We start from the raw sequence: 25021 nt of genomic DNA, 5'->3' as shown, positions 1-25021 counted from the left end.
TGGTCGCCTGCCATATTTGCTATGCTTTCTGCACATCCAGATGGTTTGTTCTTGCGCCCTCAATAAGGCTTCTTTAAAATACAGCCAGCTCTCCTGGACATCTTTCCCCCTCATATTAACCTCCCAGGGGATCCTGCCTATCAGTTCTCTAAGGGAGTCAAAGTCTGCTTTTCTGAAGTCCTTTCTTCCTTTTGTCAGGATCCTGAACTCAACCTCATGGTCAATCTCATGGTCACTGCTGCCTAGGTTGCCACCCACTTCTACTTCCCCTACCAATTCTTCCCTGTTTGTAAGCAGTAGGTCAAGAGGAGCATGACCCCTAGTTGGTTCCTGTAGCACTTGTACCAGGAAGTTGTCAACAACACTCTCCAAAAACTTCCTAGATTGTCTGTGCATTGCTGTATTGCTCTCCCAGCAGATGTCAGGGTGACTGAAGTCCCCATTAGAACCAGGGCTTGTGATCTGGAAACTTCAGTTAGTTGTCCAAAGAAAGCCTCGTCTACCTCATCCTTCTGATCTGGTGGTCTATAGCAGTGGTTCTCAAACTAGGGCTGCTGCTTGTTCCGGGAAAGGCCCTGGCGAGCCGGGCCGGGCTGGTTTGTTTACCTGCAGCGTCTGCAGGTTCGGCCGATCATGGCTCCCACTGGCCGCAGTTCACCGCTCCAGGCCAATGGGGGCTGCAGGAAGGGTGGCCAGCATGTCCCTTGGCCCGTGCCGCTTCCTGCAGCCCCCATTGGCCTGGAGCAGCAAACTGCGGCCAGTGGGAGCCGCGATCGGTTGAACCTGTGGACGCGGCAGGTAAACAAACTGGCCCAGGCCGCCAGGGGCTTTCCCTGAACAAGTGGCGGCCCTAGTTTGAGAACCACTGGTCTATAGTGCACCCCCACCACGACATCACCCTTGTTGCTCTCGCCTCTAAACTTAACCCAAAGACTCTCAACAGGCTTTTCTCCAGTTTCATACTGGAGCTTTGAGAATACTTAAACGTATACTTATACTTTTAAGAATACTTAAAAGAAATAGCAGGAAAAGCTATAATAAACTGTGAACAAAAATTCAAGTGTCAAATGCATAGCTTTGTCAAAATGCTGCACATGTAGCCAGGATGAGAAGAAATGTAGAAGAAGATAATGAAGGGAACTGAAACTTATAACATATGGATACAGTGCTCACGTGATGTACCTTTTATCCAAAGACTTAAGTACAATTCCAGGAATAAAGGAAACTCTTGAAATTGCAAAATACTTCCGTTGCTTCAGTTTTACTGAAGAGAACAAATTAATCCTCCCCGATCAGGACAGGGGTGTGGGTAACCTGGTGTGACAGGGTGTATAAACCCCTCACTGGACAGGAGGGGGTTAAGGAGCAACTCTGGGCTAAGAAGGCCCCACCCCTCCTCCAGTGCTGAGCATACTTAGGTTGGAGGCAGGGTTTGAAAGGCAGCCAGACACCTCAATCAGGTCTAGGGGCTAGCATGCCAGGAAGAAGGATGTGCTCTGGGAGCTCCAGGGAAGGATGTGAGCCGAGCCCACACCCAGGCCGGGAACAGGGGAGCTGCAGCACCCAGAGTCTGGGACCAGAGTGGGAAGCCCAGAAGGCAGCACTCTCCAGGGACAGACGGCAGCCAGCTGGGATGCAGAAGGAGTTAGGAAGTTACTCAGAGAAGCGGACTTGAGGCTGACGCAAGGCACCACCAGGTGGACAAAGTCAAACCAGCCTCCCAGGGCTTTGGGTTGGAACCCGGCGGAGTGGGAGGGCCTAGGTTTCCCTACCCCACCCATGAACTGCACCCACAAGGTGGAGTTGCTGCCAAGATCTGTACACGTTAGACAGAGCTGCCACCTATGAACTGTGCCTGTTAGGCATAGTTGCTGTGAGAAGCTGTACCAACTAGGTGGATTTGCCACCCAGAACTGTACCCACTAGATGAGGCTGTCGCTGGAGACAAATCATTGGGTGTAACTGCTGCCTTGAGCTATTTATTAAGAACTGGCCTAGTTTGATGACAATTTGTGACAAAATAGATGGAACTATCACAGCCAAAGTGGTCAACATCGGACTAATGAGAAGTGTAGAAGTGTAGAAGATATACTGAATATACAGAAGCCTATTTCCATATCCTTGGACAAACTTATTTCCATATACTTGGACAAACTGCATTAAGATTGCTGCTGAATTGCTGATGCTGTTGAAATTTGGAAAGAACTTCAAGAGGAACTAAAGAAAGAAATACCCAACAACAAAGTTACAATGCAGGCAGTAAAGAAGTGGATGGATCAAGTACTTACTCCACCTCATTTTCTTGCCAATATTCTCAACCCAAAGTACCAGGATAGATGCCTAGCTGATGAAGAAAAATGCTGCTATGACATGGGCATCTAATAATTTCTCATCAGTCATGCCAACCATAACAAATTTCAGGGCTGGAGGTGAAGCAGTACATGTTTGCTGCTGATGTTTTAAAGAAAGCCACACCACTGAACTGGTGGAAGTCACTAGCTAAGCACCTGGAGTCAGTGTTTGTTGAAGTGCAAAACTAACTTTTCACAGCAGTAGCGTCTTCTGCAGGTACAGGAAGAACATTTTCTTCATTTGGACTAATTCCTTCAGTTTTGAGAAATCGATTGGAAGTTGAAAAAGCAGGAAACTTGTCTTTTCCATTCTATCAATAAAAATGATGAGGGAGGGGATGAGATCTACTAATTTTAAAAGTTTGACAGCCTAAGTAACTTAGGAGACTGTCGCATTTTCAAGAGACTTAGACAAGTAGGAATTTACGCTCAAGTTGCTTTCACTTAGGCATATTTGAAAATTTTCTGAGGCTGACCTGAAATAATCAATTAATTCACTGACTAAAGTTAATCCCTCCATTTAATAAGTCATTTAGTTGTAAATATGTTTTGATAAGAGAAGTTTATGTATCCAGAACATTTAAGATGGTTTTGTTTAATAAAAATAATGTTTTTATGCTGTTTTGTGTGTTTAATTAAATTCCAGTTACCATCCTAATGCAGCTTGACACAAATCATGAGCAACAAGTTAATTATCTAGTAAATAAACAATATCATAGAGCATTTTCTAACATACTAAAATGTGCAATTAATAAGAATCTGAAAATATTAATGGTTTAAATAAATGATATCATTATAGTGTACCCTTCCAGGTAGAAAAAAAAGTACCAAGTCTAGGATAAAGGCTCTATTTAGTTGTAAATCAAAGTGTTTTAATGGTTATATCACCTGTAAGAATACACCTTTCTTTAGAAAATAACTGAAGTACAAATGGAAAAGTTGATTAAAATCCATGATTTAAATCTAGCCTTTCCACTTGGGGATTTAAACCTGATTTTAATCACTTTTATTTAAATCAATCCACCCTGCAACCAGCCCTATTCCATAAGAACTCACTTGTAGCTCTGTAAACATTGAGATTTAACCACAGATAGATGGATCTTTCCTTTAGTTTACCCTCGCTGGTGCATGTGCACACCCCACACAGGAGACATATCAGTGAAGAAGCAGCAGAATGCTGCATTGCTACACGGAATACACAGATTGTAGAGCAAATTTAGGATTCCTGTCAGTCCACTAGACTTGATATTGTATAGCATGGAGCTGATGTGAAGTGGTGTGTAAAGAGGCTTATCACAGTATTCTCTGCTCCACAATTATATTTCTCAAGAAGGCAAGGAACCTAGAAACACACATCGTGTATTCATTCTAACCTGTGCATGGAATCCTCTCCTTCATTACTGTATGCTGCCTCATAACAACACACAATGGGTAAAAGACAGGCCTGACTTAGGACCAGAATCTGCAGCTCTGACTCTTGTTGAATAGCACCTCACTCAGTGAGTGAAAACGCTGGTTTCAATTGGACTACTTGAGGAGATAGATACTACTCCATGTGAGTAAGTGGACCATAATCTGGCCCTTTATCAGTTGTTATTTATTATACCGTGCCACAGAAGAATCAGGGCTTGATCTGAGCAGACACTATGCCATCCTGATACTTATCTGTCCCTCTGATCAGCTCTTTTCTGACCATCCATGTACATTTCCCCAGCCAGGACAGGCCTGGTGCAGCCTCACCCACACTAGTAGCAGCTCATTAGCTGTCAGGGTAAGCACTGCCTAGTCAATTTGGCAGGCTGAGGCAGGCACTACTTAGAATTGTGTGTGTATCAAAAGCAGAAAGCAAAAGCACTGAGAGGGAGGGAGGCCTTGACCTTGACAGAAAATATTGTTTCTTAGGATTGAGCCTTGTGTTCAGTCAAGGTTGAGTTCCCTTTTCTTCTCTGCTTTTATTGTTCTCCACTGCTAGGTCTCTTTTGCTCTAATGGTTCTTATCTCAGCCTCCAGTGCTGCAAGGCTGACTGGCCCATAAGCACAGAAATGCAGATAATCTCTCCAATGCAACTGGTGACTCAGGTAGCAAGGAGTTCTGGGCAATGAGGAGATCCTTTTTAAGCCCTTCTGAGACACTGAGAGCAAAGAAAGCTCCTCTTGAAGTCTATCTGTAGCTCTCTCCAGAGGGGGCTTCTCTTTGTGCACTTCAATAACATTGGAGGGAGGGTTTGTAAGAACATAAGAACGGCCCTAGTGGGTCAGACCAAAGGTCCATCTAGCCCAGTATCCTGTCTTCTGACAGTGGCCAATGCCAGGTGCCCCAGAGGGAATGAACAGAACAGGTAATCATCAAGTGATCCATCTCCTGTCACCCATTCCCAGCTTCTGGCAAACTAAGGCTAGGGACACCATCCCTGCCCATCATGGCTAATAGCCATTGATGGACCTATCCTCCATGATAAGGATGCTTGAAATTCCAGCTTCACTAAGATTTCTCTACCTGTGAAAGCTAGAACAGTATTTATAGCTTATGCAGTCTGTACACACCCAGTATTTTCCATGGGGCATTGCCTGAGACCTCTGTAGAAACAATGAGCCAGATTCTGCGCTTGTTTACATTGGTGTATGACAGGAGTAATTCAGCTGAAATTGATGGAGTTAAACTGGTGTAAGACACAGCAGAGTAAGGCCTAGTCCGGTCCCTATAAGTAAATGGAACCCGCACATTCAAATGTGTATCAGGTTTCTATATTCCCTTTCAATTGTCACTAACAGCACCTATCTCACTCACATCATTCAGTCAGACTGGGAATCGGGCCCTAGACAGCCTCCGCTAGTATCTGCTTCTTCTGGTGGAGGCTATCAGGATGTCAGAATCTTCAGAAGGTGGTGTAGGAGAGAGCAAACATCTGTTTGTGCTAAGGGGACAGGAAAGAAAAGCCTAGCATTTGCGGTACCAGGGAGGCATGAAAGAGGAGGAGAGACTGAGAGGTGGAATGGCCTTGGAAAGGGTTGCAGTTATATGTATGTAGTATCAAGTCACATGTTGGGAAAGTACTAGCAGTCAAGCTGGGAGTAAACCAGCGTATTTTGTTCTGGTCATGGGGAAATACAGATATACTGACTTAATCAATGACTGAACAATTGTTCTTTTAAAGCTACGTTATTTAAGTAAATTAGTCTATTCTTGTCAAAATTTGCTCCTTAACCAGGTAATTCTGTTGTCTTACATATTTGCATTGCATAAACTAGTGTACAATGGATTTATTTCTTTAAAATGTTTTTTCTCTTAGCTGGCCTGTGGTTTTATTAATTTAAGAGGTTTATTCGTTTAATAGGAATTTGCTTAGAAGCATTTTAATGTGTACAGATTTGTAGAGTTAGTAGTGGCTGATAATACTTTCTTTTAACAGGTTTATTCCTATGTTAGACATTTAACGAAGCTTCTTACTACCATATATAATTTTCTGTGCATTTGTCTTTGTCATTATGTGCTACCCACAAATTACGAGGTAGTTAAGAATCATATTATCTTGGTAGAAACATAGGGGGGCTGAAATCTTTTAACTTTGTTAGTTGCTAGTTTCTGACAGAATTTGGGCAGCTTTTTGGGATATGAGTCAAGAACTTTTGATTCATTTGTCCTAGTAAACTAATCTAATTTAAATCTATCTTTCTAATCTAGGTATTCATACGGCACCTATTACCATGCTATCTTGGTGCTGTGTCCTCCTGTTTGGAAACAGCCTGAATTTTAAAATTCATGCATGCACAAAATGCGTGGAAATTATAAGGATAGAGCAGGATAACAAAAAGTTATTTATTCCTTTAATAAATATTTGGTTAACCCTGAGAGATGGAAAAGTCAATTTCTAGTGGATATATGGGAATTGGGCCAGGATGTCAGTCCAGAGATACCAGGGTTGGCACTTAATAACTCTGTAACTGGAATTAACTTTTTAAAGTTTTCAGAGAGATTGTATTTAAAAGGAGAAAAACCTCTAGAGCACAGGTTACCAGGGCAGTTGAAAAGCGGCTGGAAACCTAATAGGATGCCCATGGCATGATGGGATTGAGAAACATGTATCATGTGATGTTGAACCTGCCCCCCATGAGGCACTGCAAACCCTTCCCAAAACACCCTGCAGCCAGCTGCACAGTGGGATAGCTACAAGGAGCATAGTGTGGACATGCAACAGTGGTTTAATTACACCGGTGGCTGTACATCGACATAATTTAAATCGATTTAACTCTGTAGTATAGACATAGCCTTACTGTAATCTGATGACATGATAGTCTTCTGATTACACTATTTACACATGTGAACCTCCCCCATCACACATCAACTCCTTCCTTCCCCGAAAGCATTGTAATTGGGGATGTGAAAAATATTTATAATGAAACCAAAGCAGACAAAATAAGAGCCCATATTGGGAAAATATTTATTTGGGTTGCATATACCTAGTTACTATATTTATTTAATTTGGGGGGTTATAGAGGAGTAAGAGAGAATGTGGGAGACAGCTAAATTAAAGGCCTTCACAGAGGATAAAAACCAGATCCTGAGGTTGTTTTAATCTAAGAAGTATTGTACATTTAACTGACTTTTTAAATGTGCTCACAGGAGTTACAGGGCCAGAAACCAACCTCTGCTACTGCCTCTTGGCAGTGCTCCATTGGCCAAAATCAAATAAATAAAGCCTTCCATTGGATCTGTCCCAGGTGCTAGAGATTTTCACCCCAGAAAAACTGAGTATTCTCAGTTTCTATTTCAATTCTATTTCTCAGTTTGCTCTGTATGAGATTTTTTTTCTCTTTAATGTACATTGGTACCCGATGAGCCCATGATATACATTGACAATATGCACCTTCTCTGAGAGACCTCCCAACTCTAAATTGTTTTCCCCTTTCACTAAGGAAGACATTTTGGTAGAGTTTGGTGCTTCCTGAAACTTCCTTGTCTACTTACAAAGAAATACTCTCACTTCCAGACTTGCTCAGATTTAGCTTTGCACATGGCATCCAGAGTCGAGGTAAATTTGTCTTTGTCACATTTCTAATTTGTATTTGCAGTGTCCTCAAAATTACTGTGTCAACATTTTTGACTTGCTCTATCTTTTCTGCTGACTCAACACTGATCTCATGAAAAATGTACATGAAAGCTATATTTCAAGAGCAGAATGCTTATTTTATTTTGTCAAACAAAAATTATTCTAATATCAACACTAATGAGAACCACCAATTCAGTTTCTAAATCTGTGACACCATATTACATGATAGGCCAAATCTAGAGTTGATGTAACTTTGTGTTGCTTCATTTTCTTGAATGGAGCAATTCCAATTTACACCAGTTTCTCTCATAAAGATTAATGGAGTCTTAGTATACATCAAGGCACTAGTCTATGAGCAGAGTTATTTTTTAGTGTTATACATTAGGGCTAAAATAGGCCAGCCAATCTGATCACCTGTTACTTTGTAAGTGTACTTACTACATAATTCTTACTAATGTCCTGCCTAACCTGTTCATTAGTGTCTGCAGACTGTTCTGCAGTTTCCTTTCTTCATAGAAGGTTTGGGGTATATTTAGATCAACATTTCCTGCTAACACAAAGCTAGCTTCTCCACTTTTTGCACTCTCAATATATATTTTAAAAAATACTCTCAATATATATTTTTAAAAATACTCTCATAATTTCCTTCTGAGGAAAAGGAGAGAGGAAAAAAGAAAGAACTGTTTGTGAGAGATTAACAGTCAGATCCCTGACTGCTCTTCTGGAAGGTGATCAGATTCCACAGCGATGAGGGCTGTAGATGAACCTGAACAGAACTGCAGATTTTAAGTTCAGTGAAGTATGACTTCTCCGGGAATTTCAAAATTGCAGTCAGATTAAAAACATCACACTGTAATTAAAATAGTCATTGTATGTATTCCCCTCTACCTATTGCCATGATTATCACAAGAAACTATTATTGTGACATTTTATCCTCATCACAATATTTGCAGTAAGAACTGATTAGTTTTGTCATCTTTTTAAATTGTCCTTAAGAATGAAATAATCAAAATGTTAACTTCTCTTGAATGGTTTTTTTTTTTTAATAAACAGCTTTCTGAAGCTCCAACCAGTGACTAAATCATCTCCACTTTTGAAGGTATTTCTGGTAGAATCTTTCCTACTATTTAGTAATATCTGTTGTACCTTTGCAGAATAGGTTGACTCTAACCCCATGAACCATCAAGAAGCCACACCTTGAGATAGAGAATGCTCAGATTGGGATGACTATCATTCTGGGAGAGGAGCTGAGGAGTGATTGGAAGATTCATCGCTGGACAAAGAGCTAGGTGAAGCAGGTAAGGAAACCACATCTGCCTCGAACATGTCGGGGCTATTAGGATAACTCTGGACTTATCCTCCTCTCTGATTTTGTGTACCATTCTGAGAATGAAAGGTGCTGGGGGAAAACACATAAAACAGCATCTTCATCCAAGTGTGGAGGAAGGCATTCCCCGAGGAATTGTGACCTAGATCCCCCCTTGAACAGAATACATGGCCTTTTTGTTCATAGCTGGGGTCCACTTCATCCATTTCCGGAAACCCCCAAGTCTGAAATATGCTGAGAAGAACATGGGAATCCAACTCCCGTTTGTAGTCTTGGGAAAAACACCTGCTGAGAGCATTGTCTGTGACATTTTACCTGCCCGGGAGATACATTGCTGAGATTCCTATGCAATGTTTTATGCACTAGTTCCATACTATAATTGCTTCAGCTCAGAGGGAGAGGGTTCTTGCTCCTCCCCTGCAACTGATATAGAATATGCAGGGCACGTTGTCTCTCATGACTTTGATAAACCTGTGTCTGATGAAAGGCAGAAAATGGAGACAGGCATTTCTGACCTCTCTACGCTCCAACAGGTTCATATGGAGGATGGTTTCTTGGGGTGACCACCTGCCCTGTACCATGAGAGAACCGAGATGCACCCTCCATCCTAACAAAGATTCATCCATGGGTATAATTGTTAGGCTCTGGTTCCAGGCAGTCAGGCCTAGTGGTTGGAGAAGTGGTCGAAGTCAGACAGAGGGTCAGGAACAGGCTGGAGGCTGTGCTGAAACTGGGGTCTGGGAACAGACCTTGGGTCAGAACCAAGTCAGAATTCATAGGCAAGCCCATAAGTGTCATTATCAGAGTCCAGATGCGGGCCAAAGTTGAAGCAGGATTATCCAAACATGTAGATAAACCAAATCAATATTGTAGTTGGAGTCCAGATGCAGGCCAAGGGTTGGAGCCAGGTTGGAGTCGGTCCGAGGGTCTGGGGGTCAGGAGATGGATGAAGGGCTGGAGTCGGTCAGTAGCGGTCATCGCAGCTAAGTGAGCAGCACTGGGCTGGCTGCAAGTTTGCCTCACAACAGTTATCATAGGTGTTGGTTGGAGGAAGGGAACACCCTCTCTTACATTGTGATGAGCCTTCCAACAGTCTAGAGAGAGTGTTTTCCCTGTTAAGGAACTGACACCTGTTTGTCTAGGTCATGCCTGTTTGGCGAGTAACCTGATCTGAACCACCCCTAGAACCAGAGAAGGCATAATCTCACATGTTCTGTCACAAAAGTGCAAGCCTCATGGTATTCTCTGCAAACAACTTCAGTCCATCCAACAGGCGATCGTCTACCGTATTCTGGAAAACCGGGATGCCCTGTGCAGATATCAAAAGCAACAGAGAGTCCTGTGGCACCTTTAAGACTAACAGATGTATTGGAGCATAAGCTTTCGTGGGTGAATTCATCTGTTAGTCTTAAAGGTGCCACAGGACTCTCTGTTGCTTTTTACAGATCCAGACTAACACGGCTACCCCTCTGATACTGTGCAGATATGTGCAGCATTGAGAGCTGCCAGAAGAGATATTCTGGCCAGGAACTGCCCCTCAGTAGTGGGAGCCTGAAATTGTTCCATTTGTTGTGGAGGAAAGTGCTGAATAAAGGAAACATATTCTGCACAATTTGTAAAGTTTTATTTGGCCATCAGCACCAGGTAATTTGCAATGAGGAATTGTAGAGCGACCGATAAGTAAGGGTTTCTCCCCAGAACGTCCCTTCTAGTCTCTGGCATACATGGTGGACTCATACCACTATTGTTTGGGTGAGAAAATAGGGTGAGAAAAGAGGGACTCCGAGTCCTTGGTGGGAAGATAATATTTTTTATCAGCTCTCTTACTTGTAGATGTTACTGTAGCCAGGGTTTGCCAAATGGTTTTCGCAGGTTCCAGCAGAGCCTCACTGATAGGAAGGGCAACTCTGGAGGGTGTCACAGAGTGAAGAATATCCAACAGTTTATGTTGAGATTCTTTAATCTCCTCAAGAGACCATTTAATGAGGTCTTGAAACTGCCAAAAATCACCAGCCATAGATGGAGGAGGAGGCATTACCACCTCATCAGGTGATAAGGACAAGATTGTTGTTTGAGGGGTATATTCTTTGTCTGCCCTAGCCTCCTGATCCTTGAACATTTCCTCCTGTTGCTGAAGAGAAGAAACTTGAATGTCCCTGTCATCCCAATGAGAGAAGGGCGGGGCCCTGGAGAACTGTCAGCAATACGCTGCCCATGGATCCCAATATGGCCATTGAGGACCATATGGGGGAGGGGAAGGCATCCAGGTTTGCTCCCACCAAGACTGATGAGGTTCCCATACATATTCCATGTCTCTTTGAGGAAGGGGGTTTCTGCAAGGGTACACAGAAGAATACTGGACAGATATTGATAATACTAAAGGTAGGTCTCCATCACCATCCTCTTTTTGCCTCTCATGGGGGAGTTCCAACCGAAAGGGGAGGTGACAGTACCAGGAATCTATAAGTGTCCGGAGACTGAGTGGTTCTCATTACTGAGAGAGTTGGTACCTGCAAGCAATGGAGACTGTGGTTCAGCAGTTACCAATAAGTTCTTTAGATACCTAAAGTCTTGCAGTACTGAATGGAGTTGAGTCGCGGTACTGGTGGCCCAGAACGTTTGTCCCTGCAGGACAGTACTGAGGATTTTGAGTGCTTCCCAGACAGTACTGATATAGATGAAGGCTAGTCTTACACAGTACGAAAGAGCTCAGTGGGGTACTGGAAAAACGGTTAAGTCCAACAGTACTGATCTTTTATGTTTGCTCATACCATCTCCGCAAGATGGTACTGGAGTCTTCTCAGTGCTATGCTTACTCTTAGAAAAACTATGGGATTTTCATGACTTATTGGTACCAGAGGAGCCCTTTGCCTCTACAGTACTGAGCCTCGAGGAGAAAGTCTCTGTAGGATCTTTAGAGGAAGTCTCTAAGGAAGTCTTTCCCTTTAGAGGAAGCCTCCTTTGTAGGAGAATGTTCTGCCGAGGTTGAAGAGGTGATGGAGAACCTTGGAGATGGATATACAAGGGGGTTCTTCTGACCTGACTCTGAAGCAGGGTGAAGGGAGCGCTCCATCATAGAATCATAGAATATCAGGGTTGGAAGGGACCTCAGGAGGTCATCTAGTCCAACCCCCTGCTCAAAGCAGGACCAATTCCCAACTAAATCATCCCAGCCAGGGCTTTGTCAACCCGGGCCTTAAAAACCTCCAAGGAAGGAGATTCCACCACCTCCCTAGGTAAAGCATTCCAGTGCTTCACCACCCTCCTAGTGAAATAGTGTTTCCTAATATCCAACCTAGACCTCCCCCACTGCAACTTGAGACCATTGCTCCTTGTTCTGTCAATTGCCACCACTGAGAACAGCTGAGCTCCATCCTCTTTGGAACCCGCCCTCAGGTAGTTGAAAGCAGCTATCAAATCCCCCCTCATTCGTCTCTTCTGGAGACTAAACAATACCAGTTCCCTCAGCCTCTCCTCATAAGTCATGTGCTCCAGACCCCTAATCATTTTTGTTGCCCTCCGCTGGACTCTTTCCAATATTTCCACATCCTTCTTGTAGTGTGGGGCCCAAAACTGGACACAGTACTCCAGATGAGGCCTCACCAATGTCGCATAAACGGGAATGATCACGTCCCTCGATCTGCTGGCAATGCCCCTACTTATACAGCCCAAAATGCCATTAGCCTTCTTGGCAACAAGAGCACACTGTTGACTCATATCCAGCTTCTCGTTCACTGTGACCCCTAGGTCCTTTTCTGCAGAACTGCTACCTAACCATTCATTAACAGTTGTAGCTTGATTTCCCAGTTCTTCTGTGCCCTGGATTTGAGGGCTAATTAGAAGTTACACTTCTGTGAGACATGCAACTTCCTGGGCAGCAAATGCACATAGGGTGTCCGTCACTGACTAGGATAGCTTCCTTACACATTTAAACTCTGGTGACATTTAAACCCTGGTGAACCAGCCATGCTGCTGACAGAGAGGATTTCCCCAAAAGAAATAAAACAGTCTCTCAAATAACCAGTAGCTAACTACCACTACTAACTAGCTAACCTAAAATGAACTAAGTTAGATCTAAGTCAGCAAGAAGCCCAGGTACACTGTGGACATACTAATCTCCGCCTCAGGCCCAGGTGGTTGAGAAGGAACTGAGGGCGTTCACCCACGCAGCCTGATGTAGCATCGGTGTGGGGCATGAGGATATCAGCAGTGCATGCATGGGCTAAACGGACACTGCTAATGAAGACCTCCCATCAAAGGCACATGGCACATGTGAAGTGAAGCACCCATAGGGACACTATTCGAAGAACCAATTCTTCCCAACTAAGATCACCTGAGGGTAGTCTTGAAAAAGGGGACTGCAATTTTATAAAAGAGACCCTGTCTCACAGGCTATTTTTAAGTAAAGAGACCAGAAGCAGAAATAGTCAAGAATGGGTAGGAGGAAGAGGAGAACTGAGTCCTGGAACTGTGAAATGACATTGACCAAATCCCAAAGGACTCTTGGAGTAGTGAAGAAACAGAGGCAGGGATTTCTTAACTTTGGCACCCAGAAAGATAATGGAACAAATAACAAACCATCAGTTTGTACGCAGCTAGAAGATAATGTGATAGGTAGCAGTCAACATGGATTTGTCAAGAACAATTCACATCAAACCAACCTAATATCCTTCTTTGACGGGGTAACAAGCATTGTGGATGGGGGTGGGGGGAAGCAATAATGTGATATAGCTTGACTTCAGTAAGGTGTTTGATACTGTCTCACAGAACCTTGTCATAAACAAAGTGAGGAAATATAGCCTAGACTAACCTACGAGGTGGGTGCACAACTGTGTGGAAAACCATACTCAGAGAGTAGTTATCAATGGCTCACATCAGGCTGGAAGGGCATATTGAGTGGGGTCCCGCAGGGATCTGCCTTGTATCTGGTTCTATTCAATATCATGATTTGGATAATAGCATTCAGAGAATACTTGTAAAGTTTGCGGATAATACCAAGCTAGGAGGGGTTGCAAGCACTTTGTTGTACGGGATTAGAATTCAAAATGAACTTGACAAACTGAAGAAATAAGCAGGATTAAATTCAAGAAGGACAAATGCAAAGTACTACACTTAGGAAGCAATTGCACAAATACAAAATTAGAAATGACTGCCTAGGAAGGAATACTACAGAAAAGGACCTGGGGGTTTGTAGGGACGCATAGCTCCCGAATCGTCAGCCCACAGATGCGGCACACTGTGTCTGTGACTACGAGGCAGGAGTGGCCTTCACCCCAGCGTCTGTGATTAGGAAACTTATTGTCTGACTTGATCATCACCCTCGCAGCTTGCTTTCACGTGCACAAGATATGGGTTTGTTATCTTATGTTGTTGTACACTGTACACTCCTCCTATGCGCAAGAATTTAACCACTTAGAAGTGTTGTAAGCAGGGAAGGAGAAAGAATAAAAACCCCAGGAAAGATTGCCTGGGAGGCTTTTTGGCTTTTCGGCTACCACAACCTGGCTTTCTGTCTCCTTCCTTTTTCGTCGCCACAGGGGTTATAGTGGATTACAAACTAATATAAGTCAACAATGTAATATTGTTGCAAAAAGAACAAACGTCATTCTGGGATATATTAGTAGGAGTGTTGTAAGCAAGACACAAGATGTAATTCTTCCTCTCTACTCAGAACAGATAAGGTGTCAACTGGAGTATTGTGTTCAGTTCTGGGCACCACACTTTAGGAAAGATGTGGACAAATTGGAGAAAGTCCAGAGGACAGCAACAAAAATGATTAAAGGTCTAGAAAACATGACCAGTGAGGAAAGATTAAAAAAACCTGGGTTTGTTTTGTCTGGAGATGAGAAGACTGAGGGAGGACAGGATAACAGTCTTCAAGCACATAAAACATTGTTATAAAGAGGAGGGTGATAAATTGTTGTCCTTAATCACTGAGGACAGGATTAGAAATAATGGACTTAAATTGCAGCAATGGAGATTTAGGTTAGACATTAGGAAAAACTTTCTAACTCTCAGGGTAATTAAGCACGAAATTACCTAGAGTGGCTGTGGAATCTCTGTCACTGGAGGTCTTTAGGAACAGGTGAGACAAACATCTCTCAGGGGTAGTCTAGATAATACTTATTCCTGCCTCAGTGCAGGGACTGGACTAGATGACCTATCAAGGTCCCTTCCAGTCCTACATATCTATGATTTCTACAGTTTGTGTGCTTGGCGTTCTTTGATAGATTTGCATATCTCTTTTTTCTCTGTGAGCAAAGTGGATGTGTGATTGAAAATTCCTTTACTTGCCTAGGCTGTCATGAGTTCCGTGGAGGGGAACAGTTAACTATAGATTCTACAGTCTCAGTGGAACTGTCTCATCATGCAGCAGCTGCTGGGAAGGCTTGAAGGAACTGTCACTAGTTTCAGGGCCTAGACTGTGAGGTCCCTACTGCCAAGAGGGCTGTCAGACATTGGGTCTGGACATGGAGTGTGTGAGTAGAGGTCCAGGGCCAGAGAGACAGTACCTAAACTCTGCCCAGGCCCAGCAAATCAAGAACACATGGGACTCAAAGTTTGGGTCCAGTAAAAAAGCCTGGCAAATGCCCACAAGGAGGCGCTCCTCTAGAGTTGTATTAGACTACAAAAGTGTCACATAAAATTTGTACCTGGGGCAGGGAGGTTCTCTTTTAGCCTTAGTTTGCAAGATGCAAAATGTCATTTTAGAAAATAATTTGAGAAAGATGGGGCCATATTAAACTTGTTTCAAGTAATGAACGAGAAAACAGGAGCACATTACTGCCTCATCCTACCTGAACGTACTTTAACAGCTCTATCCTTCTGCCTCAGTGAGAAAGAAACATAAGGTTGGCTCATTACTTTGGATGGGTCCTTGAACATTATCACTATTTTAAAACATTTATACCCCAAATGGCTTTTACAGGTTTGCCTGGAGCACCAAGTAAGGTGAATGACATGAAGCTCAGCCAGCTTCCATTTCATTAATTGATAGAGAGAGGTTAGGGCCTAGGAAGTGCTGCTAACATGACTGGACTCTTTCAGTGCCTCAAAGCTTTTTGTCCCTGTGATTCTACACTAGTGGTTCTTGGATATTATGCATGTTCTGCAGTTGCATATGACACCAACAAACATCAAGTCTGTTACCCAGTTCCCAGTGAAAGTCTGGTTGGACATCGTCTGTCCGTAGGTTGTATGGTACATTGTGATTGCTAATGCAAAAACTAGAACGTACAATGGTTTGGGAGGGCTGTATGAACAGTCTCTTTTGTATTTCTGTTGCTATTTTTTTTCTTTCCAGCAGAAAAATACATTAGTGAAAAGATTATAGATTTCTTCCACATATCAGATTTTTGCTTACAAATCAGCTACTTTGATGTCTGTATGACATTGATTGTGTATGCAAAGTGCAGGCATAAAAAGGGAGACTAGGATTTCAAAATCTAAGAACATAAGAATGGCCGTACTGAGTCAGACCAAAGGTCCATCCAGCCCAGTATCCTGTTTACTGACAGTGGCCAATGCCTGGTGCCCCAGAGGGAGTGAACCTAACAGGTAATGATCAAGTGATCTCTCTCCTGCCATCCATCACCACCCTCTGACAAACAGAGGCTAGGGACACCATTCCTTACCCAGCCTGGCTAATAGACATTAATGGACTTAACCGCCATGAATTTATCCAGTTCTCTTTTAAACCCTGTTATAGTCCTAGCCTTCACAACCTCCTCAGGCAAGGAGTTCCACAAGTGGACTGTGCGCTGTGTGTAGAAGAACTTCCTTTCATTTGTTTTAAACCTGCTGCCCATTAAATTCATTTGGTGGCCCCTAGTTCTTATATTATGGGAACAAGTAAATAACTTTTCCTTCTTCATTTTCTCCACATCACTCATGATTTTATATACCTCTATCATATCCCCCCTTAGTCTCCTCTTTTCCAAGCTGAAAAGTCCTAGCCTCTTTAATCTCTCCTCATATGGGACCTGTTCCAAACCCTTAATCATTTTAGTTGCCCTTCTCTGAACCTTTTCTAATGCCAGTATATCTTTTTTGAGATGTGCCCAAGATGTGCAAATTCTTAAGCGGTTAAAGCAGAAGCTGTGGATATAATTTTTCAAAAGTTTTAAATAATTGTAGGCACTTTTGTTTTACTGTATGCTGCTTGATAAGCTTTAGAAACTGAGCCAACACTGCAGGCACGTTCAGCAGAACTACTGCAGCAAGAGTTGGCAAATCCCACAGTAATCATATTTATCATTTGACAATTATACCCGTGCTGTTTTAACAGCATTTAATAGTATCTATTTATAGTATTTATTACATATTCATTGACAGTACCTGGCATTACTTCCACTTAACCAGAACTTCCAGAAGATTTCAGTCTAGGTCAGTGATCCTTGGTGATTGACTAGTTTATTGAGCAACTCTTAACTTTTAATTCTATATTCCAGAAGTGATTAAGCCAAAAAAGTAATAGTATTACAGCTAATGTTTAAAGTATCATTGCTCAGGAAGCAACTTTCTTGTATACAGAAACCTTTTCTTTACAATTTCCTTTCTTCAGACCCCTCCCCCCCAAAAAATATTACAAAACGACTCATCACATACATTGGAGACTACTTATATTTATTCATAATTAATAAACAATAAAACAAATTAATCTAAATGCAGCCCAGAAAAATTGAACAGTACCTTCTTGCTAATATGATACCCATTTGTCCTGTTACACCATTCCTTTTCCACAAAGGCCACTACTTCAAACAATCAATCAATTTATTTGCCCTAAGAAAAGCATTCACTTTTTAAACTTACCATTTAACCAATTATTTATCCTGGCCATATCACCCAGGTTATATTAATAGAGACTAATACAAAAAATAAAACATAAAAATAACCCCCCTAAAATGGGACTGAACAAGTGGTCTAGCAGCAGTGTGATATACCATCAAGTCGGGATCCTGCCCTCAATTACCTTTTTTGTAAAGTGCTTTGAGATCTACTACAATTATCCTTTGCTCTTTGGACTGGCAAAGGCTGGGAACACTGTAGAGATAGCAAATTCAGCCTTGGAGGAAAGAAAACCCCTCAATTTGTAGTTGTGTACTCAGCAGCATTTGTTACCATTCATTACAACTCAGCCAATCAATGAGTCACTGCACTCACTCTTTGAGAGTGAAGGTAGGGGATGCATTAATCTCTCATCCCTTGGGCCTCTGAGCATGACAGATCTTCTTGAGTTTGAAGTGTCCAGTTAAAATGTTTGCTTATAGGCCTATCTACCAATCATTACAACCTTGTTCCAAGCTGCGGTGCTCCCCTATGCCTCCTGTGGAGGCCCGGAGCACTGGGGATCCTCCTTGCCTCCTGCTATGGCTGGGAGCTGCCAGGGTCCCCGCTGCCAGGGTCCCCCCTGCCACCTGCAGCAGCTGGGAGTTCCAAGGATCCCCCCACCACCTGCCATGGTGGGGAGCTCTGGGGATTCCCCCTGCCCTCCGTGGTGGCCGAGAACGGCAGGCGTTCCTCTTGCCACCCACGGTGGCCGGGAGCAGTGGTGATTCTCCGTGCCACCAGGTTCCCCCTGCTGCCCGCAGGGTCGGGAGCAGCAGGGATCCCCCCTGCCACTGCTGTGGTCGGGAGCTCTGGGGATTCACCCTACCCTCCGCGGCGGCCAGGAGCGGCAGGGTTCTCTCTTGCTGCCTGTGGTGGCTGGGAGCAGTGGGGATTCCCCCTGCCACTGAGTCCTCCCTGCTGCCCACGGGATTGGGAGCAGTGGGGATTATCCCTGCCACCAACAGCAGCTGGGAGGAGCAGGGATTCCCCTTGCCGCTGGGTCACCCCTGCTGCCTGCAGCAGCTAGGAGCGGCCGATCCCCCCTGTGACCTGTGATGGCCAGGAGCAGTGGTGGGGAGCTGTGGGGCTCCCCCTGCCATCCACAATGATCAGGAGCTGCAGGGGTACCCCCCGCTTCCTGCCTCCGCAGGTGGCAGGGAACCCTGCAGCTCCCAGACGGCACTGGCTGAAGTCACAGAGGTCTTTGGAAGTCACGGATTCCGTGACTTCCATGGCCTCCATGACTAAATCACAGCCTTACCCATGGATACCGAGGATGTTACAATGGTGATTTGGTACAAGTGCAAATGATGACAAATACACATGACACTTGTCACGGAGTCACCGGGCAATGCCCTGGAACTACTCCATACGAAGCCAGTCAGGACTCTGGGGGAGCATGTCTCCTCTTTGTGAGCATACTGTCTCCAGGGCAAGAAGCTTACACAGCTTCGACCTTCCTGGGTTGGACCTCGGAGCATTCAACATCCCCTTCTCACACTGTGCGCTTCCCACAGCGAGTCCGCACAGGTGGGGCTCCTGGGGAAGCCAGTGGGCCCTGCACCCCAATTCCACAGTCAGATATGACTCTCAGCCAGCCAGTAAAACAGAAGGTTTATTAGACGACAGGAACACAGTCCAAAACAGAGCTTGTAGGTACAGAGAACAGGACCCCTAAATCAGGTCCATCTTGGGGCCAGGAAGGCTAGAGCCCCATCTGGGCCCCCCTCCATTTCCCAAGCCAGCTCCAAACTGAAACCCCCTCCAGCCCCTCCTCTGGCCTCTCTCTCTTTCCCGGGCCAGGAGGCCACCTGATCTTTTTGTTCTCCAACACCTTCAGTTGGCACCTTTGCAGGGGAGGGGCCCAGGCCATCAGTTGCCAGGAGACAGGGCGTCGGCCATTCTCTGTGCAGACACCATCAGACTGGCCCTTTAGGGCTCGGCAACCAGCACACACCCTTATCACACCACCTAGATACTTAAGAACTGCACAGGGGAAACTCAGGCACTCACACAGTATTCAGAGAAAACATTAAGAACATTCCCACTTCGTCACAACACTTTAGCAAGGTAAATGAAGACCAAGGTCTGATCTAAGGGGCTTATGTTCCTCCTCCAATTTCCAAAAAATAAAATCTAAATACAATTGGCCAGATGGTGACAGAGCAAAGCATGCGAAGAGGATTAAGCATGGTCCTGTGACATGTACTCCATGCACTCAACTGAGAGTAGGGGCTCCCTCCCCTGAGTGCCCCCCATCCCGCACAGCAGGTTGGTAGCACTGAGGTCAGCAGGCAGCACCTTTCTGCAGGAGAGTAGTGTTGAGCTGTTTTTCTCCTGTTTGGTGAGCTTGCAGAGTATCATCAAACTAGCGGTTACTGTAATCAAAATAATCGTTTCAAAATAAGTATTTTAAGTGTACTCCCTTCTCTGAGTAAGAAATAATACACCTAAATATATGAAAAGATGTCAAATTTCTTTTCTTATATTTCTTTTGAACAGACAACATTCAGTTTAATTTTGCTGTAGTATTAAAAGAAGTTCATGAAAATGTTACAGAAACAGAAATATACAAAAACCAGTGATTAAAAGGGAGGAAGAAAAGTGATGGTTTGGCCCCAAAAGTGGTGGTACATTTCTGCTTTCCTCCCCTTTGCCACACCTTTTCAAATATTCCCTTTTTTTTCCTGGTAGCAGCAGTGAAATGTGGATTTACGATATAAACACTTGTAACCCCTCACCAGACTAAGCACCAAAATAAACCAGCACTTGAGATATGAATACTAGATCTCACAAGAGCCCAATAACAGACTAGAAAATGATGATGAAAGTGATGTGACCATTTCCTGTTCTAAACCAATTTAAAACAAAAATTACATGGAGATACTATGCTAATGTTTTACGCTATATATTGATGCTACTAAAGTTCAATCATTTACATATTTGATCAATCAAGAAATAGTTCCTATATAAGATTTATTTATGCATCATGTGTATGATTCCTTCAATTTAAAGAACTGTGCTCTATGGCAGCTCAAGTAATTTTTCTCTAAAGAAAATCTGAAAGGCTCATCAACAAAATAACAGTGTAAACACTTACACAATATGACAGAAGGCACTGTGCTGTAGGTAATAAAAAGCTTTTATCAAACTCAAAAGAATTTACCTTGACAAGAAGTCAGTGAAAGAGAGGCGTACTGGATAACCATGCCGTATGATTTTCACCATCTCTAGGACACCAATATACTGCAGCTGAGCAGACACGTAAAAATTATCAAAAGAGTCTGGCAGCTTAGAGTTATTGGGTTTGATACAATGAACAGAATGAGGTGTGCAGTTCTGAAGCTTCCCAATAATATCTGAGAGTGATTTCTGTGGAGAGAAATAAAACCCAACAGATTCTCAAACAGTCATTTGTCAGAAGTGAAAGAGTTGCATAACCTAAGATATATCTACCTTTTAAAAAAAATGCATTTCACATCGTTTTCTTAAAAGGCTTGACCTGAATGCACAAATTGGTTACTCAGGCAAATCATACTTCTGCTTGTCCTTGTAATCTGTACAGTTTCATTCTGTGCTTAAAACTCTTCTATAAATCTTTATCCAGCAAACATTTACTAACCCTGAGCTGTGTGGCCATAGTGAGTGGGCCCCCTCGTTCCAGTCTCTGAAGAAATGTGGAAGTTCCTTTCTTTTTCAACAACTGTGGGTGAGAAAAGTGTACACAGAATATTGTTATCCCAATACAGGCCAAGTATTACAATTTTCCTTGGTAAGGCAGTTCACTAATAGAGGCAAATATAAAGCTGTGTTTGAATCATGTCATATAGCAAAAAATCACTTGAGGCTAGATTTTCAAAAATAGCCAGGAGAATAGCTAGATGCCCACAGAAATTTGCATAACCAAGGCTATTAATAAAGTTTTGATTTCAAAAGTGGACATGTACGATTGTATGTGCAAAATTCCATTTGAAGACAGCATGTAAATTTACTGTTACACTGAAAATAAGTATGTGTGCATATGTAAAATCATTCCTTCTCAGAATGAGGCAAAGTAAAAATGTTGTTATGGCATCAGAGCTTGTAGATTTAGCGTAACATACAGATTGCCTATCATAATACTTATTTCTGCAAAGACCCCCTTCATCACTAGACGGGTTTTGAATGGCTGTGGGATTCAACAATTCCCAGGGATAATGGTAAATTATGAATGAAAAAGCCCCGATATTCATGACTGAATTACTTTTTTCTCCTGTTACAGGTGAATGTAGTTAAAACATTTTTTTTTAAATCATGTAAAATATGATTAGTATGAGCGGGTATTTCCTGTACCACCAGGACCAGTAATATCTACTAGTAAACAAGGAAAACAAAACCTTTTAATGGTGTCCACTTTCTATCTTTGAGACAATACTGTAAAGATTAATTATCTTAAGAAGAGCCACAAGAAGCTGGCTTCTTCTGCTGAGGTTTCTAAATTAGGGCTGGCAGACAACTAGCTTCTAATGTAGGGGTTCCCAAACTTGGTTCACAGCTTGTTCAGGGTAAGCCCCTGGTGGGCCGTGAGATGCTTTGTTTACCTGAGCGTCCACAGGTACGGCTGCTCGCAGCTCCCAGTGGCTGCAGTTCACCGTTCCCAGCCAATGGGAGCTGTGGGAAGCGACGAAGACTGGGCCACCACTTCCCGCAGCTCCCATTGGCCGGGAACAGTGAACCGCAGCCACTGGGAGCTGAGAGTGGCCGTACCTGCGGATGCTCAGGTAAACAAAGCGTCTCACGGCCCACCAGGGGCTTACCCTGAACAAGCCGCGAACCAAGTTTGGGAACCCCTGATCTAATGCCAGGTCTACACTACAAACTTACATCAGTATGAATATGTTGCTCTGGGTTGTGAAAAATCCACACCCCTGAATGACACAATTATGTCGACCTAACCCCCCCATGTAGACAGTGCTATGGAGGGTTTCTCCCATTGACATAGCTACTGCTTCTTGTGGAGGTGGATTAACTATGCTGATAGGAGAAGCTCTCCTGTCAGTATAGTAGCATCTTCACTGACGTGCTACAGCAGCGCAGCTGAAGCATTTTAATTGTAGACTTTCCCTAAGATTTCACCAAGAATATAGAAATTAAGATACTATTCACATCCATGGATACTTATACATATCTGTGACAATCTTTTACCCTTTGACCCTCTTTCAGTTCCATTTTTCTCGTCCTCTTGGCCCATAACTCCCTTTGTCTCAAAATGCAAGTGTACATAGTCATCTAATCACATCCAGGTCAAATCCCGTTTATAGAAGAATTGCATTGCCCCACAACTTAATCACCGTGCTGGACACTGCTGCTGTTTACTCTTTTAAATCTCACACAGAGTGGAACAAGATTTGAAAAAAAAATTCATCTCCATCCTCGCACAGAGACTGGAGGTCTGTAGAGCCCTGATCTCTTAATAACAACACTTAGCACTTTTATAATGTTTTTCATCCATAGATCCTAAAATGGTTTAGAAATGTGGGTAATTAGCTTAATTTTATGCAGGTGTCATCTCAATTTTACAGATAAGGGAAACTGCGGCACACACACAAATTAAGTGACTAGCTCAAATTCACTCACTGATCCAGTAGCAAAGCCAGGAACAAAATTCTGGTTGCTTAACTCCCAGTCTGTTGTGTTAAACCCACAGCTTTGCTTCCTCCCTCTGGGGTTAGGGCTACTGGAGAACAGGGAGGCAGGAACAGAAGATGAGTTTAATCAAAACTATCCTAATCTTGAATATTTTCTGCTTTGGATTCAGAAATAAGGGTTGTATCAAATCATGTCTTAATTCTCCATATACACTCTAAATCTCCTTTCAGCTCTTCACAGACACCAAATTTGGCTTTGACAAGAATGTTTTATATTTGAAAATCTTGTACCTCTGTCAGATCTACAAGAGAAAGTGTGGGTGTCTAGCTCCATAATTACTGTTAGAAGGAGAAACCTACAATATGTTTCTACTTCCACAATATTTTAAAGTTTTAAATCCCAACAATCTTGTAATTGGTGTATTTATCCCAAATATGCCTACCGTGGGGTTTCTTGCATATGAATGGCCTAGGTTTACTTGGTCCTGCCTCAGTGCAGGGGGCCTGGACTTGATGACCTCTTGAGGTCCATTCCAGCCTGTATTCCTATGATTCTATTTGCAGACTAACAGTTAAATGAAGCAAAATAATCCAGAAAAGTCACAATGAAGAGTCAACAGTGATAAAAAAGCTTTAGCTAGTCAAATACTTTATATTTAGTCTTCTGGTTTATAAAAGCTGCTGTAAGGCTGATCCATGAAAGGGAAAGGTCAGTGTGTAGAGCAAGGCCAAAAAAGTCTGCATCAGGAAGCTACCAAGGGGCTAGAAGGAGAAGAGCTGATGTGATCACATGAGAGTTGTGAGAGTATGAATAATAACTTCCTATTTTGGCATTATTTGTCTCTTCTGTGCCAGGAGGCCACACAGCCTGTAGGAGTTTCACAGCCTTTAGTGTGGAGTATAATTTGTTTGTAGCCTCACTGGGAGGAGGATGACCAGACATCAGGTCTACCATGACCTACTGTGCATTCCAGAATTATGACCTGATTTCAGATCCAATTGTGTACTGGACTGGTGCACTACCCTCATCACCACCACCACCACAGATAGTGCTGCAAAGGAGCACATGACTTTCACAGATGTGCCCAAACTCATTTTGTGGTAGTATGCTCCAAATCAATGAGGAAATCTTGCCTGTGAGCACACAGATATAGGCAGGTGAGTGGGTGTGTTTAGAAACACAGGAAATTAGCTAAACCCGTGAAAGAGCTAAGGCTGAAATGAGCTTTAAAGTAGAGAGGAAGTGGGAAGCAGCAGAAGAATGGGAATCACAACTAACCCACCTCTAAAGACATCACCTACCTAAAAATATCACCTCCTACTACTTCTCCTCCCCTCCCCTCCCAAACCACAACCCACCCTTATTTCCTTCTACCAGTCAGTGACATGGGCACTTCAAACCATTGCTATCTGAATTACATCTCCCAGCCCTATCCATCCCCACACATGGACACCTCCTAGCTCATCTCTTCCCACTGCCTACTGTAATGAGACAAGTCTCAAACAGCTGCCAAAAGCCTTCCCAAACACATGAGAAAATCACCCCTCTCCAGTTAATAAAACCTTATGAGCATTACCTCTTCCTTCCTCCTGCATGGCCTCTTCTGCTTTCTAAGCCCCCCATGCTCACCCCCATGATAAACTTAAGAAAGGTGTTGTGGTTATGGCTTTCAAAATGGGGTCATTTTGTTTGTAAGGAGACAGGTAACTCCTATGCCCAGTTATTCTAAATAATAATTAATGAATGGATACTTTAACTAATTGATACTCTCCCTGGATAGCAGCAAAGAGTCCTGTGGCACCTTATAGACTAACAGACGTATAGGAGCATGAGCTTTC

The 25021-nt window shown here is 43.2% G+C and overlaps 1 protein-coding gene across 1 annotated transcript in view; it reads right to left on the bottom strand.

Moving 5' to 3' along the window:
- Positions 1–25021, bottom strand: part of MYO16 (myosin XVI) — a 454918-nt gene that overhangs the window by 90360 nt on the left and 339537 nt on the right. The window contains exons 25-26 of the mRNA XM_029913187.1: positions 21178–21258; positions 20722–20927 (exon numbers count right to left, since the gene is read on the bottom strand). Of these exons, the coding sequence (XP_029769047.1) occupies positions 20722–20927; positions 21178–21258 (287 nt within the window). The remainder of the gene's footprint in view (positions 1–20721; positions 20928–21177; positions 21259–25021) is intronic.

Source organism: Terrapene carolina, unplaced genomic scaffold (genome assembly GCF_002925995.2).
Source record: "Terrapene carolina triunguis isolate 2854851 unplaced genomic scaffold, T_m_triunguis-2.0 Scaffold21, whole genome shotgun sequence".
Classification (NCBI taxonomy): Eukaryota; Metazoa; Chordata; order Testudines; family Emydidae; genus Terrapene; species Terrapene triunguis.
Note: the sequence above shows the minus strand (reverse complement) of the source record. Positions and strands in the feature narration are given on the sequence as shown.